Source organism: Medicago sativa, chromosome 7, assembly GCF_051527215.1.
Source record: "Medicago sativa cultivar Bolivia chromosome 7, Bolivia_mono, whole genome shotgun sequence".
NCBI lineage: Eukaryota > Viridiplantae > Streptophyta > Magnoliopsida > Fabales > Fabaceae > Medicago > Medicago sativa.
The window spans coordinates 84738619-84756226 of record NC_140755.1 but is presented as its reverse complement, the minus strand read 5'-3'; the positions used below and the strand labels follow the sequence as shown (position 1 = coordinate 84756226).

Genomic DNA, 17608 nt, shown 5'->3' with positions numbered 1-17608 from the left:
TTTTTTTTAGAATGTTCCCAAAGTTGTTTAACTTTAGCACGTGAATTTCACTTGGTCAAAAGCACGTGAATTTCACACCCTAAAAAACATGATTTGTGCATGAAAAAGAGCAACCGTAAAAAAATCCGGCTAAAAAAATGTGATTTCTTTTGGTAAAAAAAAAAATGTGATAGTTTTTTGATCCAAAAGAAAAATATATACCTTCGCAAAAACACATTCTTAAACGTGATTGATTCATTCCCAATCTGAAAACCCTAGTATCAACCTTCACTTCACTCGATCAATCATGGTGAGAAAGAGAAAACTCGTTAAAGCTTCTCAACAAGAAGAACCACCGCTCAAACAACATCAACCGGAGCCTAAACCGGAACCGGTACCCGAACCCGAACCGGAACCATACATCCCCGGCGAAGAATACGAAGAGGTTGAAGAAGAAGTTGAATACGAAGAAGTTGAAGAGGAAGTAGAGGAGGAGGAAGAGGAGGAAGAAGAGGAGGAAGAAGAAGAACAACAAATTCAAGTAGAAGAAGACGATGAACCGATCCAGAAGCTTCTAGAACCTTTCACGAAAGAACAGATCTCGAGTCTTCTTTGCGAAGCGGCTTCGAAGCATCGTGATGTTGCGGATCGGATTCGGAAGATTGCTGATGGTGATGCTTCCCATAGAAAAATCTTTGTTCATGGTTTGGGATGGGATACTACTTCAGCAACGTTGATTAACGCGTTTTCGCAGTACGGTGAAATTGAGGATTGTAAAGCTGTTACGGATAAGGTTTCAGGGAAATCTAAGGGTTATGGATTTATTTTGTTTAAGAGAAGGAGTGGAGCGAGGAATGCGTTGAAGGAGCCGCAGAAGAAGATTGGGAATAGGATGACGGCGTGTCAGCTGGCGTCTATTGGACCGGTGCAGCAAACTCCGGTGGTTGCAGCGGCGGTGGCGCCGTTGGTGGTGCCGGGTTCGGAGTATACGCAGAGGAAGATTTATATTAGTAATGTTGGAGCTGATTTGGATGCACAGAAGCTGTTTGGTTTTTTTTCGAGATTTGGAGAGATTGAGGAAGGGCCGTTAGGGCTTGATAAGGTGACGGGGAAGCCGAAAGGGTTTTGTTTGTTTGTGTATAAGAGTGCTGAGAGTGCGAGAAGGGCGTTGGAGGAGCCTCATAAGGAGTTTGAAGGGCATATTTTGCATTGTCAAAAGGCGATAGATGGTCCTAAGCCGACGAAGATACAGCATCAGCCACAGCAGCAGCAGCAACATGTGAATTCAGTGAATCATTTGAACCAATTGAATCCATTGAGTCAGAGGACGCAGTTTCAGAGACATGATAATGTTGGATTTATTGGTGGAAGTAGTGTTGCAGTTAGCCAACCAGGGCACTTAATGGCACCGGCAGGACCAGTAGCCGGGTACAATCAGGCGGCTGCTAGTGCTTCTGCTGCACAGGGGCTGAACCCTGCGCTGACTCCTGCACTTGGACAGGCGCTGACGGCGTTGCTTGCTTCTCAGGGTGCTACGTTGGGGCTGGGTAATTTATTGGGGAGTCTTGGAGCAAGTAGTGCGGTTACTCCTGGTGTTCCTGCTGCTGGTCATGGAGTTCAGAGTGGATACAGTGCTCAGCCTACCATAAGTCCAACCGTAATGGGAGCATATGGGAATGCTGTACCACAGGCTGGATTGCAGGTGCTATATCCGAACCAGCAGCTTGGACAGGGTGGTTCTGGAAGAGGGCAATATGGTGGAGCCGCACCTTATCATTAGGTGGGTTGCAGGTATGTTGAATTGATAATGATAATATTTACATTTTTCCCTTGAATATTGATTTGCCCCATTCCTGTTAGCGTATAAGTCACTCCATTCTCACGCATATTAAGAAATGTAGTTAATTTTGTATTGTGAAGAAAAATTATGAGTGGTTTTACAAAATTATCTCATTAATGACATGCGGAAGAGAGATTGAAAGAATTGAAAGAATAGAGAGTACTAAATAGTAAATGTTATGACAAGTAAGGAATCATTAATGTTTCATTGGATATTGTAAAGTGACATAATAAAACACAAATATTTTTTTTCTAAAGTGGACATATACTCCCTCCGTCTCACAATAATTGTCTCTTTATCATTTTTTCTTTTTCTCAAAATAATTGTCACTTTAGAATACCAATGCGGCATTTATTATTTTTTTCCATTATTATACCCTTATTTATTGAATTTCATCCAACTTAACTACTCCACTAACTACAATTAATAAGGGTGTTTTAGTAAATGATACTAATTTTACCATCAAAATCAACACAATTAATCATTTCCTTAATACCCGTGCATAAACGACTATTATTTAGAGACGGAGGGAGTAATAAAACACGGAGGGAGTATGTTTTTGACTTGTGATGAGAAATAGAGAAGCTTTTTGGAGCAAGCTAGTCTTTTTTTGGTCTATTTTTTGGAGAAAGCTAAAGCAAGCTAGTCTTTTGTTGGTCTAATCCTAATATCTAACTTTAAGGGGTGTAAGCTAGCTAGTGTATGTATCCGTGCAGACGCACGGATAGAATTAACTGTGATTAACTATAATGAATATTACCATAAGCAGAAATAGAAGTAATCAGGATGTTGTTCAACCTAATCCTTACCGTTTAATTTTTGACAAAACAAGCATGTTCCTTGATTTGTCTTTTTATGTTGATTTAGTTCCCCCTTTGCCATTATTTCTTGTGTCCTGATTTCTCCATTATGATCTTTGTTAGTTTAGTGTATGATAGAGTTCCTATGCTCTGTTTGGAACACACTTGCTTAATCTTTCACCCCCTAACTCAATAGTCATGCTCAGCCAAAAAATAGTTTAGGGTTTTTCTTTGTTTGGTACTCTTTGATTACTGTTAGTGATTGAAAATTAATTAACCACTTCACACATATTGTGATTTATAACACATTGCATAACAATGTATATCTGTGTTCATATATATGTATATATATTTAAGTATTTGGAACTTTTCTGAGTTTATATCTGTGTACCTACCTTTCCACGCATAGCTTTATTTTCAAAGGAACATGCATGAATAATAAACTAGACAAGCTTTATTACTTTAGCTTGATTAAAATTTTAAAATAGTGACTGTAAGTGTAACAACAAAATGTTGGCAACTTTTTGGGTATGTTTTGGATGTTGACAATGAGAACCAGTGTTGATATTTTAGAGGAGTTGTTGTATATGGTTCAGTACGCTCTTCCATAGGAGGTCTATGTCTAATCCTCTATGAATTGATGTTTGTCAATGTCATCAGAGTAGAGGGGATTTGGGTTATATTTGTGACTTAAATTCTGAGACGAAGTGAAGCAGTGAATCATTGAAAATTATCACATATGATGGAGTAATTTTTGGAAGTCTCTCTGTTAAAATGTTTTTTGTTGTCTCAATTTGATTTTGCATTGATTTTGTTAAGATTTTTTATTATTTTTGTTTGCACTAAATTTGATGAACCTATTATGTTCTTGCATACATGCACGTTGAATAACTCATCATGTTTCACTCATTCATAAAATTGGAATCATGCTTAGGATAATATTTTTTCTGTAACCAATATATGGATTATATCTTCTCTTTAACCAATTTTTGGATAATGTTTTCCCTTGTTTTCTTCCTACTACCTCATACCTTTTATTGCGCCACATTTTATTGGTTAGTGGTCTTTTCATGTTTTTGGATAATAAGCAGCATATATTTTCTGAAGTTTTTGTATAAACATTTTGTATCACTACTTTGATATTTCTCAATTTTTTCAATTGTCAAATCGTTATGAGCTTGGCGTCAGGGCCGGGCCAAGGGCCAAGCAAGGGCTTTAGGCCTCAATTTTTGGGTCAAAAAAGGCCTATTTTTTTTTTTTTAATTTGGTTATAAATATATAACATGGCAAAAAGAGTTATAGACAGTTGCATGGTTTAATTGGTTATTGAAAAGGCTTCAAATATTCTTTGCCACGGGTTCAAGTCTTGGACTCCAAAAATCTTATTTATTTTTAATATTTTTTAGAACTATTTTGTTAAAAAGAATTATTTTAAAAAGGCCTTGTTAATTTTTTTTGCTTTAGGCCTCTTAATACACTGGGCTGGCCCTGCTTGGTGTTTGATTTCTGATAATTCTCAACCAATTTTGCAAACCTTGGTTTTAGACACCCTTCCTTTTTGTTTTCAACTTAAATTGTTTTTCATGATTTTTTATTTTGGACCCTTCATTTCTGTTTTCAACTTGAATTGTTTTTCATGCTTCTTTATTCATTTTGCAGATTCTACATAAGTGCATCAGTCTTTTATTACTGGCCTGGTGATTCTTCTCAAGTTTAAGGAGCTGATGCAATTGGCGTATTTATAATGAAATTTAACGTAGTACAATGATCAGAAAATTGTCAAACAGTGTTCTGTTTTCGCCGCTTACTTTATCACCCTTTCTTTTATTTAAAACTATTGTATTATTTTGACTTTTAGTTTATCTTCCAAAAACCTATGGTACTGTTTTTAGTAGTTTTCTGAACTAGTTTTATTTGAACCACTGTTGAGTTTGGGAACTGAACAAATTATATTTTGAATTTTATGTTTGTGTGGACCATTGTGCGTTGAAAGCTTGGTTTTTAAGAACTGGCTGACCCTATTTTATGTTGTTGATTGCGGTTTTCCCTTGTTTTTTATCCTTCAGTTTAATTCTTACATGACTTTTGGTATATTTTTGAAATACGGTGATGTGCATAATATGCTAAGTCCCATTTCTAATGCCTATCACCCCTATGATTAAAATTGGTTACAAGCCAATTTGCCAATTTGTCTGTGTTCCTCTGGTATTTCTTTTATCAAAGGTCCAATTAGTCACCTGCATTGAATAATATATTTTAAATGGATTTGTAAGGGTTTTGAATTGTTACTTTCATTTTGGTCATTTACATTACATTTGCATATTTATTGCTGAAGCAGTTCCGAAGCAGTTTGGTTCAAAATGTTTCTGAATTCAACAAGGTTTTCACCCTTTTGGATAATTTGGTTTCTTTCCAAATTTCCTCACTATTGTATGTTTATTTTATTACAAGAAATCAAATTTTGTCATTTAAGTTTGGTTTATCGCATAAATTAAACACTGCTTCTTAAGTAAAAAGATGAAGTCAGCTCAGTGTGATAATAACAATGGACTTTTAGTAGCTGGTTATCTTCGAATAAACATGTGGCTTTTGCAGACTGGAAGGCAAGTAAGTTGCAGTATATTCTGTCTAATTTCTTCTCCTCATTTGTTGTCTTAGTTGAAAAGCATGCTGGCATACTTAGTGGTTGTCTTGTTACTGAAGAAAAAATCTTTGCCAGATTCTTCGTTTGGTTGTTGATTTAAGCAACCGATGTGTGCGTAGAAATCAAAATTCCAAAGCTCCCTCGGGAATGATAGTTTATGCTCTTGTATTGCTACTTATGTTGTCTGTGACAATTCTCATTTTTCTCTATTTAGAAATTTAAGTTTGAATGCACCAAGGGAGGATTGACAGGTTGAGGTAACATCTTTGTTTGAGTTGAGGATTATTGAGTGCCTTTTAGTTGATCCTTGGCTCATTTTTAGTTTTTGATTTCATCGTTTGATATGGCATGGTTGTAAACAAATACTTGCAGTACAACAAATACTTGCAGTACCATGTTATTTTAAATATTTTCATGTGGTGCTCCATCTCTTATGGAACTCAATCCCCTTTACACAGTCATGTTGTCTTTTCATCGAGTTATCCTTTTGTACGTTATATTTAGAAGTTGGTAAGTTAGAAGAGAATTTTAGAAGGGATTGTTAGCAGCAGAGTGCTGTTACATACTATTCTACTTGTTCTCAGGGCTGATGTTATACCAAAATTGTTCTTCCAATAAATATTTCAATTTCTTTCCTTTTTTCCTACAATCGGTCATGTTATTTTGACACATCACCTTTTCCTCGTGTTATTTTTTCGTTTCGTTTTTCCCCTCAATTTTGACAATAATCAAACAAATTGGTCCTTGTGATAATCAATTTTTCTTGCAATTTTATTTTATTGCAGCTGCAATCATACAATGAAAAATAACTTGAAACAATCAACACCAACACAATTCAATTCATGCCCTTTTTTATTTATGTTGTCCAAGTGCTTCCAATTTTGTCATACAAATGACCAGTGATCGTCACATTAAGCACATATAACCCATATCCACACAGTGAAGGGTCAACCAAAGGAAGGTTTTTTACTACTCTTGCAATGTAAAGCTTTTTGCACATAAATTGAGTACCACAAGCATACAACTAGCAGGAACCTTGTTCCATGAAACTCTTCAATAACTCCTGCATACGAGCCTCGTATCGTATAGTTAACATACAAACCTCTGCATAACTGAATATATCAAATGCAACAGCTGATACACCACCAACACAACAAACATACGATAATCCCTAACATGTCTCATCCAATTCCTTGCCATTAATTCATGTTACCCAAACATATTATTTAACTAAAGGATGAGGCAAATTGACTAATGTCTAACAATTTGAGGGATTGCCTTTTCTCTAATTTGAGGGGATATTTACAATTTCGATTATTTTTGCCTATTTACTTTTTTTAACAAACAATTCTGTGATGTTTTCTTTCTTGACTCATCTAAATCATTTACCTTCATAAATTCTGCAATTGTTTGAGATTTTTATGACAACTCCTCTAATTAGAGACAGCAAAAACAGTTTGGTGATTTATTAAGAATCTGTTATAACTTATGAGGCACACGAGTTGTCCTTTATACCAAGGCTGTAATAGTTTATATGAAAGGCTTCTCTATGTATAGATGCCATTGCATTCTAGCTTAACAATGCACACTGACCTATAATCTATTCTAACTTCAGAACCCAATTGTTTTATCATAATCTCTAAATTATTACCGGGAATATATGAAATTTTTGTGATAAGTAATGTAGAGAAAAGAAAACATTCTATTGAATTTTAATGTAAATTATATATATTTACATTATTAGAAGCATACTTATAGTTTTAAAATCAATTAACTTTGTGAAAAGTCACCGCAGGATTATCAGCATGTGCAAAATCTTTCCTAAACACTACCATGTCCATGATCTTGTCTACATCAAAATTGAATTTCAAATGGTCACTTACAGATATTTGTCGGTATTTTTTAAATTCCTTTCTTTCAAGTATTTTACCTGTTGTATTGATATTTAGAATTCGTCTAAATTGAATTTTTGCTTTCTTTTTGATCGTCGGTTCTTGTTCGTCATCACAAAACCAGATGTTTTCAAGAGCCCAACTTCTGACACCTACATTATATTTGGGGAAGCTAAGATCGAAGACTTGAGCTCAAAGGTACAAACTCGAGGCTCCTAATTTGACCAATGCGGAAGTGAAGCTAGAATCCTTAAGGATATTGAGTTGGTGGTGACTCAAGCTGGTGTGCCAAGATCAAGAGCTGTTAAAGCTCTCAAAGCTGCCAATGGAGACATTGTTGCTGCCATTATGGAGCTAACAGATTAATGCTCAGAATTGGTAGTGCTTTAGATTTTGGAATGTGGAGCTATTTTTCTTTGCTGGTCATTTTTTTTGCTCTTGTTCGGTTTGAAATAGCGGTTTGCCAATCTTTACCTTTGCTTTGTTCTATTTTCTGTGTAATTGCACTTGGAAAAAGAAAAAAAACAGACTAGTATCATATTTTTTATTAACAGTGCAAAGCATATCCTTTAACCTTCATTTGCTCTCAGCTTGTCTTTGGTTTTTAAGGAAAAAGAATTGTATTCTTTTCTTTCCACGCATTTCATTTTTAATGGTTGTATAGAATCTGTAAATCTCTATATTAATCTTTCTTTTGATATTTTATATACTTTTCTTGACTTCAACTAATAAGGATGCTTTCATCAATTTGTTTCTCATCTATACTATACATCTCAGATTTAATAATAAAAACTGGAAATTATGAGCATTGTTTTGGTATGTGTGTTGGTTTTGTATTCATAAAGATTGCTTGCTTGAGTGTGTTATTGAATGAATTCAGAATAACTTTTTTCTTCTCAAACGTAAAGAGAACAAGTTCTTTTATTTTTCCTTCTTTTTGATAAAAATAAATTCTTTCTTGGACGATAAGTTACTTCTTTGTTGGTTGAGGAATCCTAGAACCATTATATATATTATCATTCCATTCCAATTTAGTCTTCTTCACCTATGTTTTTCCATTCCATTGTTTACAGTATTTAAACCAAGTTTCCCACATAACATAAGTGTTTTTCTTCACCTATGTTTTACTCTTGGAAAAGCTTATCAATATCTCTTATTCAGTAAAAGGCAATTGTGTATTTTAGCATTCTCTGAGGCCCTGGTAAGTATTTCCACTTATATATGCTATTATTTTTCTGGAAAATGTTTCATATATAGACTTTTATATCCATTCTAGGACTTGAGAGAGAAATGAGTAGAGAGATTGATGTGACATGTTAGTGATGTGTTGGGAAAAAAGAGATGTTAAACGAGTTTATGAAATTTAAAGATTGATGTACAATATCAATTTTCGTTGTATCTTTTATATTTAGATTTACTTTTCACATGTGTGTAGTAAACCTATTAGTATTTTGTTAAAACAAATTTACAAAATAAGAAGTGCATATAGGAAAAATGGAGGGAATCTGAACACTCAGAAAAATAAAACGATACATGAAACTGTTGTATTTGATTGATGATCTTGAAATGAAATATAAATTTTATCATCAAGCCTTACAACCTTCAATTAACCTACATTCTTAACTGTGTTTGCACTCAAGAAAGCTAGTGACTACAGATGTTGGTAAATCTCTATAGAATTTGCATTATCTTTTTTTATTTTTTATTTTTATTTTTTAATATTAATAATTTTATACTATCTATCCACGTCTTTATATATATCAAGACAAATAGTTTTATACTATCTATCCACGTCTTTATATATATCAAGACTCTCCTAAACAGTTTCTTTAGATAATATTTTCTGTAACTTTTTATTGTATTAATTATTGTTTTTAGCTACATCTATTATATAGGGAAGACCGGGTTTATCGTGTAATTTTCTTTTTCCTTTCAATTTTTTTAAATTCTACTTTTCTATATCCAATCAAATAAAATTTCACCACAAAAAATACAATCAATTGTTTTTTTTTAAATCTATATAGAGGATACCAAATTTTGGTTTAGCCTTTCCGTTTTTCTATATTATTTTTCTTTTAAACTATTTCATTTAGAATTTATCATTATTTACTTAAAAAAATAACTGACTTTTTCTTTTCTTTTTTATTCTACTGGGTTATGTTTATGCCCCTTCAGTCTTTTGTTTTTTTATTTTTTCATAAACGACTTTACGTACGTAAAAATAAATAACTTATTTTCTTTAACTAATCACATAAATTCGTGTAACTTGAGTAACAATTTTATAAAAAAAAAAATGGAAACACGAGTAAGTTATTGTCCATTTTCACTCTCTTTAAACACGAGTAAAAAAAAAGAATACTGAAAGTTGAAGTAGCGTTTTTTCCATCCTATTTTACCATTCATTTAAACTATCTTATTTACACTTTTATCATTTTTCTATAAAAATCTGATTTAATTGTTTAAATATGCATACCTATATATAAATGGTATATCAAATTATGTGGTAAGATGTTAATTATTGAATGAGTGAAACTCTTAGGGTAACTCTTCCGATTGATCCCACCTCTCGCTCACACACATACACATATCGCAATTATTTTTTCATGTAAATCCTATATGAATATTTAAAATTGATATTAAGGTATGAATGATTACTAGAAAGGATTGATCTCATTCTGTAGATAAAATAATGAAATGAAGTCTCATTTTATAGACAAAAAGGAATTTGAATTTATAGTTCAGGTTTTTACATTCATGCATTTTATTAGCTCTAGTAAGATTTCTAATAAACTATTTTTCCTTTCGGTACACGTTTATTTCACGTAGAGAAAGATGGATTGTCTTACCATGAGGCATTTCAAATATTTGACACAACACAAAAAAATCACAACAAATTTGGAGGAAGAACTCGAGAAGTTGAAAATGATAAAACAAGCATTGCAAACAAGGGTGGGCACTGAAAGAAGGAAAGGGTATGAAATTGCACCTAATGTGCAAAAATGGCTCTATGATGTGACAACAATTGAAAATCAGTTGCAAAAGTTGCTCTCTGATGAAAATAGAGTTGAATATAGCAAAAATATTCAAGTTGCAAATCATTAATTATTCATGGGATGTTGCAAAAGTTGCTAATCATTAATTATTCATGGGATGTTGCAAAATCATTAATTATTCATGGGATGTTGCAAAAGTTGCAAATTATTTAGCACATGAATATTAAATCAACTCTATTTTGAGCAATATTTGAGCAATATTTTTGCTCAAATAGAGTTGAAAATCATCCTTAAGGTTGGATATTTGAGCAATATTGAAAATCAGTTGCAAAAGTTGCTCTATGATGAGAAATATTGCAAAATATTGCTCACATCGCGAGATGAAAAAGTATGCCAAAATATGGGATGCAAACTCAATTTTCAAGTATCTGCGTTGTCAGAGGATGAAGCTTGGTATCTGTTTCGAGAGCTATCAGGGGAAGTTGTAGATTGAAATGATATCAATCCAATAGCAAGAGAGGTTGCAAAGGAGTGTGGTGGTTTGCCCCTTGCAATTGCGACAATTGGAAAAGCACCGAGTAATGAAGGTAAGTCTGCATGGGAGGATGCACTTAGACAATTAAGCGACGTTCAATCATCTTCCGCCTCGGATGTTGGTCAACTTGTCTACCCCCGGATTGAGCTTAGTTTAAAGTTTTTGGGCAGTAAAGAACATAAGCTCTTGCTTATGCTTTGTGGATTATTTCCAAAAGACTTTGACATTCCTATTGAAAGTTTATTGTATCATGCTTTTGGCTTTGGATTGTTCAAATTCATTAATGTGTCATGGAAAGCAAGAAACCGAGTGCATACATTGGTGGAAGACTTGAGGAGAAAGTTCTTGTTGTTGGACAGCAATGTTCCAGGGTGTGTGAAGATGCATGATATAGTGCGTAATGTTGTTATATCTATAGCATTTAAAAATGAAGAAGATAAATGTATGGTTCAGTACACCTTTAAGAGTCTAAAAGAAGAGAAACTGAACGAGATCAAGGCAATATCACTTATTTTGGACGATACTAAAGAGTTAGAAAATGGCTTACATTGTCCGGCGCTTAAACTTTTACAAGTAAGTTCAAAAAGTAAGGAACCAATGTTTTGGCCTGAACTTTTCTTCCAAGGCATGAGTGCACTTAGAGTTTTATCCATGAAAAATTTGTGCATTCCAAAACTGCCATATCTATCCCAAGCTTCACTCAATCTCCACACATTGCAAGTGGAATACTGTGATGTTGGAGATATATCTATAATTGGAAAGGAACTTAAACAACTAGAAGTCCTGAGTTTTGCACACTCTACTATTAAAGAACTTCCAATTGAAATAGGAAATCTAGACAATATAAGATTATTGGATTTGACAGATTGCAATGAGCTTTCTGGAATTTCTGAGGATGTCTTTATAAGATTGTCTCGGTTGGAAGAACTTTACTTTAGAATGGACAATTTTCCTTGGAAGAAAAATGAAGCTGCAGTCAACGAGTTGAAAAAGATATCTAGCCAGCTAAAGGTTGTTGAAATTAAATTTAGGGGGACTGAAATTTTAGTCAAGGATTTGGTCTTCTACAACCTGCAAAAGTTTTGGGTTTATGTGGATCCATACTCTAATTTTCACAGATCTTCATACTTGGAGTCAACTTTATTGCAAGTCAGTGCTATAGATTATCAATCTATTAATAGCTTATTGATGATCTCACAATTGTTTAAGAAATGTGAAATCCTCACAATCAGAAAGGTGAAAGACTTGAAAAATATTGTGAGCCAACTTTTTCGTGATTGCCCGTACTTGAAAGAATTAAGTGTTGATTCTTGTCCTGATTTGGTGTATATGATAGATTGCACTGTTCATTGCAATGACTTTCTACAAATCCATTCATTGTCTTTGAAAAATCTTCAAAATTTGAAAGAGATTTGTTATACACCTAATCACCATGAAGTGAAGGGAATGATGATTGACTTCTCATATTTGGTGAAATTGGAATTTATAGACCTTCCAAGCTTTATTGGCTTTAACAATGCTGTGGATTTGAATGCGCTCAATCAAGTAAGTTAATATGTTTTTAGTTGTTGTGATTGTTATTATTATTAATATTATTATTGTGTGAAATTCCTCATCCATTTACCACACTTCTGGTTGTGTGTGTGTATAGTTTTATAATTTTATCTTTTTTATAAGATTAATGTGTATTTCACGCGTGATAATTGCGATTATACATTCTACGGTTGAATTATTTGGTTCATTTTTTTAGATAAGTAGAAATTTACCTTTCTATGGTGAATAAATGGGGGTGTTTGGCGTTCGAACTCCAACTCTACATATATTATGCAATGTCGCTGCCAAGCTGAGCTAAGCTTATGTGACTGAATTATTTTATTCTATCAGTTGATTAATATTAATTACATTTGTTACACATTTTTCAGGAATTGAGTGTTGCCACAGAAATAACAAGATTCCATTCTGAACCACAAAATCACAGACCCTCACATATCATTGCCAAGTTGTTTTCGTCCAATTGGATGAAACAATTTTCAAAATTGGAAACAATATTGTTAAAAGATTGTTCTTCCATAGAGGTGGTGTTTGACTTGGAAGGATATTTGAAATGTAGTGGGCAAGCTCTAGATTTGTTGTTTCCTAAACTAACAAAAATTGAGATATCAGACCTCAATAATCTATCATATGTGTGGGGTATTGTTCCACACCGTGTCAAAGGCTTCCAAAATTTGAGATTTCTAACAATCTCGGATTGTGACTCTTTAAAACATGTATTCACTTCTGTCATTGCAAGAGAAATCACAAATCTTGAGAAACTGGAAGTTAAATCTTGTGCGTTGATTGAGAATATAATTGAATGGAGTAGAGATGAAGAAGATCAAAATAAAGGGCATGTGGCAACTATTATCTTCAATAAACTTGATTGTTTATCACTTTCAAAGCTTCCAAAGCTTGTGAGTATTTGTTCAGATTCACTTTGGTTAGAATGTCCATCCTTGAAGAAATTTGATATTGAGGATTGTCCTATCTTGGAGATGTATTTCATACCAACCAAATCTGATGCAAAACATGACAAACTTAATACCACAAATTCTACAAACTCAAAAGATGCTGGGTTTCAAAGTTTCAAAGAAAACAACTCAATGTCTTCTAGTTGGTCCTCTAGATGTATGCCATTTATACCCAAATTTATTCATCAAGTAAACCCAAGTAACAAAAATAGTAAGGTATGGAATCTTATTAATTTTATATATTTTCCACAACTATACTATAGTCTTCTATATATAATACTAATATCATTATCCAAAAAAGTTTTGAGAAGTCTCTTACCTTATAAGTTATAATATTTTCTATGTTTGCAGGAAGCATCAGTAACACAAGAAATTCATGATCATATACCTTCAATTTTTGAAATGAAGAACAAGAAAGGAAAAATTCACATGCCTACTCTAGAAGATCTATGCATAGTAAAATGTGATTTGCTGGATGTATTACTTTTTCTTGAAGAAAAATGCAATTTCACCATTCTATCACACATGAAAACAATCAAAATTGAAAAGTGTGACAAGTTAAAGACCCTAATGGCTACAAGAGAAAGGAGGGAAGACATGATAAACTCTTTTGCTCTACTAGAATCTCTTCATTTAAGTAATCTGCCAAATCTTGTGAGAATTTGCTTTCTTGGGACATATGAATCTTGGGATAAACAACAATTCATGATAATTTGTCACTATAGATATTTGATAATATTTTCTTGAACATGCAGATTCAAAGTTCTTCAGAAAAAGAGATTTAATATGCATATAGTTAAAGAAACTCATAGTTGTTATTTTACTGTTTTACTTGGATATATAGATAGCATAAGTGAGGAATGAAATATTTAGTACTACAACATTAGCAAATTGATTTTTTTTAATATTATTTGGTAGGATGAGTTTGTGGGAGATCATGTAAGCTTAAGACATCACCCACTCATAGATGAGGCCTTGTTTCCAAACTTAACTTCTTTGCTCATCGAAGAATGCAACAGAATCAACATCTTGTTCTCTCATTCAACCATGAGTAGTCTTGAGAAACTTCAGAAGCTAGAAGTACGAGAATGTGAAAACATGGAAGAAATAATATCTAATCAAGAAGACATAGAAGCAACTAATGATAAAATCATGTTCCGTGCATTGCAGCATCTACTTCTTAAAGAGCTACCCAACCTTAAGGCCTTCTTCCAAGGTCACTATAATCTTGATTTTCCATCATTGAAAATAGTGTGTATTGAAGATTGTCCTAAATTGGAAGTGTTTTCAAGAGGTGATTCTTATACCCCTATGCTTGAGGATCTCACCGTAAAGATTAAATCACTCAGCAGCAACTATATACAGAAGAAAGACATAAATTCCGTTATACGGGGGTTTAAATCATTTGCAAGTCTCATCTCTCAAAGTATAAGTTGCCCACAAGTAAATTATTACTTTCTCGACTGTCCACATATATGTTCAATAATTAATAATTGTAGCACTCAAAGTGATCATTTCGATAACCATATTTGTTTTACAGGTGCATCACAAGGATTGGAGATGTTGAATTGGACCAAACAACATAACGAGGGATACTTCATAGAAAACTCAAAAATAAGCATCAAAGAATTTCATAAATTGTTGGTACTTGTACCTGAGATACATATGCTTCAACATGTCAGAGAACTCACTTTAAGTGATTGTGATTCACTAGTCGAGGTGTTTGGGTCAGGAGGAGAAGGTAGAAAAGAATACGATGGTACCATTCATTATCAACTGCAGGAGTTGAATTTGAACCGTTTGTCAAAATTGTGTCACATATGGAAACATAATATTACCAAGGTTGTAAGCTTCCAAAATCTAAAAGATATTAGTGTTTATTGTTGCCATAATTTGAAGAGTTTGCTCTCTATATCCATGGCCAAAATCCTTGTGCAACTTCAAAAACTACAAAGTTGAGTCTTGCAACATGATGGATGAGATAATTACAAAGGAAGATGAAAATATAAAAGAAGGCAACAAAGTGAAGATTTTATTTCCTAAGCTGGAGGAATTGTCACTTGTTAATCTTCCAAAGCTGAAATGTTTTTATTCAGGAGATTATGACTATGATATCCATTTATGCACTGTTGAAGAGGACAAGGAATTCAATAACAATGATAAGGTTCAGATTTCATTTCCACAGTTAAAGGAATTAGTGCTTCGTAAAGTACCAGAGCTCAAGTGTTTTTGTTCAGGAGCGTACGACTACAATATCATGATGTCATCAATTAAAGAGCCTTCAAATATGACAACCTTTCCCCATGGAAATGTTATGGTAGACACACCCAACCTTGATCAATTTCTGTGGGATTGGAATTATATGCAAACACTTGGAGACCTAAATTTGACAATATATTATCTTCGTAATTCAGAGAAATACAAGGTACAAACAAATACACATGAGGTCTTCCACCTCGAAATACTCAATTAATTTTAAAATTTAGATTACGTCAATTTTATTATATATGTTGTATCTTGTGTAGGTGGAGTTGCAAAAATTAGAGACATTTAGAGATATGGATGAAGAGCTTCTTGGCTACATCAAAAGAGTAACAAGGCTTGGCATTGTAAACTGTCACAATCTATTGAATTGCATCCCATCCAACATGATGCAATCATTCTCACATGTGAAGCATCTCACAGTGGGAGAATGTGAGTGTTTAGAAGAGATATTTGAATTAAATGATAGCATGCTGCAGTGTGAACTAGAGGACTTAGAATTGTTTTCTCTTCCAAAACTGAAGCACATTTGGAAAAATCATGGTCAGGTTATTGGATTTGAGTGTTTAGCAATGATAACCATCAAGCAGTGCAGTGATTTGGAATATGTGTTTCCGGATGTTTCAATAGCCACAAGTCTTCCAAAATTGGGTATGATTTCTGTGTCTGAATGCGAGAAGATATAGGAGATAATTGGGAATAATTGTAATCATGCTGAAACACAACAACACAAGGCTAACAAGATCATATTCCCAAGTTTGTGGACAATTGAACTAAAAAAGCTTCCTAGCCTCAAATGTTTCAGTCAAAGCTCTTTTCCTTGCTATGTTGAGATGCCACAATGCTGGTGGATAACCATCAATGACTGCCCAAAGATGAAGACCTTTTGGGACGAAGGAATCTTATACACTCCAGGTCTTTATGAAATTTGACCTGGAGTGTTGGTGATACAAGGTGATACAAGGACACAATAAATTATTAAGTGTTGGTGTGAGTGAGGTATGGATTATTACAACTTTCTCCTTCTTTCCTTTCCTCCCACCAATGTCTTTTCTTTTTCTTTTTTTGACAAGCCCACCTATGTCTTTTTATTCATTCATTTTTTCATCCTTGTGTTCGAGTTCGAGAAACTTTCTTTGTACTGAAAATGGGATCATTGCAAATTTCTAGATGCATTTTTTTCTAAGTTTATTACTCCCTCCGTTTCAAAATTAGTGTCGTTTTAGGTGTTTACACACATATTAAGAAATGCAATGATTAAGAGAAAGAATGGTTATTTTACCAAATTATCCTTATTAACTATTGGTTAATTTTAAAGGTAATAATACTTTAGAAGTAGTGTGCATAGTATTAATTGGAGGGTACAATTGAAAAGAAAAAGTTATTATTGCATTGAAAGCTGAAAGCGACACTCATTTTGAAACAATTTTTTTGGGTAAAGCGACACTCATTTTGAAACGAAGGGAGTATTTATTAACCGAGAAATGTTAATGTTAACTTGGGCCCTTATTAATATTAATATTACCACTTTGTAATGAAATATAAAAAATCTATATTGAATAGAAAAAGAAATAAAAAAAAGGATACTGTTATAAAAATCTATATTTATTAATATTAGAGTGACATTTAAAATGTTGGGACACAAGTTCATACTAGCAATTATATACCTTTTAATATTTAGTGTGTGTTTCACGGTTAGACACTTGGACTCGTTATAAAAAACGAAGTGTTGGGGACAATGTATGGCTTGTGCATCCAATAATCTTCACGGTTTCCGTGTAGTTTTTTCAAACTCACGTACTTAGATTAGATGTTAAAATTTTCACTTGATTGTGAAATTTGTAAGTGAATAACTCTAAAGTCTAAACTATTTTTATGGGAGTCTATCTTTAAGCTCGTAAAAGAAAAAAAGATAAAAATATAAAATATGGATTATATTCCATTACTCCTCCGTTTTTAAATATAAACGAAAAGTCACTTTTGTGTTCATTCATTTAATGGTGTATGTGGTTCGTATTATGAACCACATACACCATTATAAACCACATACACCATTAAATGAATGAACCTAAAAAGTGACTTTTTATATTTAAAAACGGAGGGAGTAACTATTATTGAGTTTAATTAGTAGGATACCAATTATTTTACATACTCAT

General features: G+C 33.3%; 3 protein-coding genes across 6 annotated transcripts; all 3 read left to right on the top strand.

Annotated features, from left to right (window-relative positions):
• The first annotated feature begins 215 nt into the window (after positions 1-215).
• UBA2A (UBP1-associated protein 2A) lies at positions 216-7862 on the top strand. 3 transcript variants are annotated; one of them, XM_085723980.1, is made up of 2 exons: positions 216-1759; positions 7280-7862. In XM_085723980.1, the coding sequence occupies exon 1, from the start codon at positions 287-289 to the stop codon at positions 1757-1759; it is 1473 nt and encodes a 490-aa protein (XP_085580106.1). In that variant the 5' UTR covers positions 216-286; the 3' UTR covers positions 7280-7862. The 3 variants fall into 3 exon arrangements, with proteins under 3 accessions (XP_085580106.1, XP_085580105.1, XP_085580104.1); XM_085723979.1 differs by lacking the exon at positions 7280-7862 and adding an exon at positions 4279-4595; XM_085723978.1 differs by lacking the exon at positions 7280-7862 and adding an exon at positions 4279-4595 and having other exon boundaries at positions 216-1770.
• A 332-nt stretch (positions 7863-8194) lies between these two features.
• LOC146909504 (disease resistance protein RPS2-like) lies at positions 8195-16617 on the top strand. 2 transcript variants are annotated; one of them, XM_085723977.1, is made up of 6 exons: positions 8195-8356; positions 9982-12228; positions 12606-13406; positions 13542-14616; positions 14731-15615; positions 15716-16617. In XM_085723977.1, exons 2-4 carry the CDS (start codon positions 10876-10878, stop codon positions 13935-13937), a joined length of 2550 nt encoding a protein of 849 aa, XP_085580103.1. In that variant the 5' UTR covers positions 8195-8356; positions 9982-10875; the 3' UTR covers positions 13938-14616; positions 14731-15615; positions 15716-16617. The 2 variants fall into 2 exon arrangements, with proteins under 2 accessions (XP_085580103.1, XP_085580102.1); XM_085723976.1 differs by having other exon boundaries at positions 13542-14633.
• On the top strand, positions 14238-16138 carry LOC146909505 (uncharacterized). The gene is made up of 4 exons (XM_085729355.1): positions 14238-14616; positions 14731-14931; positions 15287-15615; positions 15716-16138. The coding sequence occupies exons 1-4, from the start codon at positions 14238-14240 to the stop codon at positions 16136-16138; spliced, it is 1332 nt and encodes a 443-aa protein (XP_085585481.1).
• Positions 16618-17608: the final 991 nt, after the last annotated feature.

Bases quoted from the DNA above. Each gene is read 5' to 3' on its own strand.
- UBA2A (XM_085723980.1), top strand. From the start codon at position 287: ATGGTGAGAAAGAGAAAACTCGTTAAAGCTTCTCAACAAGAAGAACCA.
- LOC146909504 (XM_085723977.1), top strand. From the start codon at position 10,876: ATGCTTTGTGGATTATTTCCAAAAGACTTTGACATTCCTATTGAAAGT. The intron at 12,229-12,605 runs GTAAGTTAATAT...CACATTTTTCAG, and splicing joins ATTTGAATGCGCTCAATCAA to GAATTGAGTGTTGCCACAGA. The intron at 13,407-13,541 runs GTATGGAATCTT...CTATGTTTGCAG, and splicing joins CAAGTAACAAAAATAGTAAG to GAAGCATCAGTAACACAAGA.
- LOC146909505 (XM_085729355.1), top strand. From the start codon at position 14,238: ATGAGTAGTCTTGAGAAACTTCAGAAGCTAGAAGTACGAGAATGTGAA. The intron at 14,617-14,730 runs GTATAAGTTGCC...TTTGTTTTACAG, and splicing joins TGCAAGTCTCATCTCTCAAA to GTGCATCACAAGGATTGGAG. The intron at 15,616-15,715 runs GTACAAACAAAT...TATCTTGTGTAG, and splicing joins GTAATTCAGAGAAATACAAG to GTGGAGTTGCAAAAATTAGA.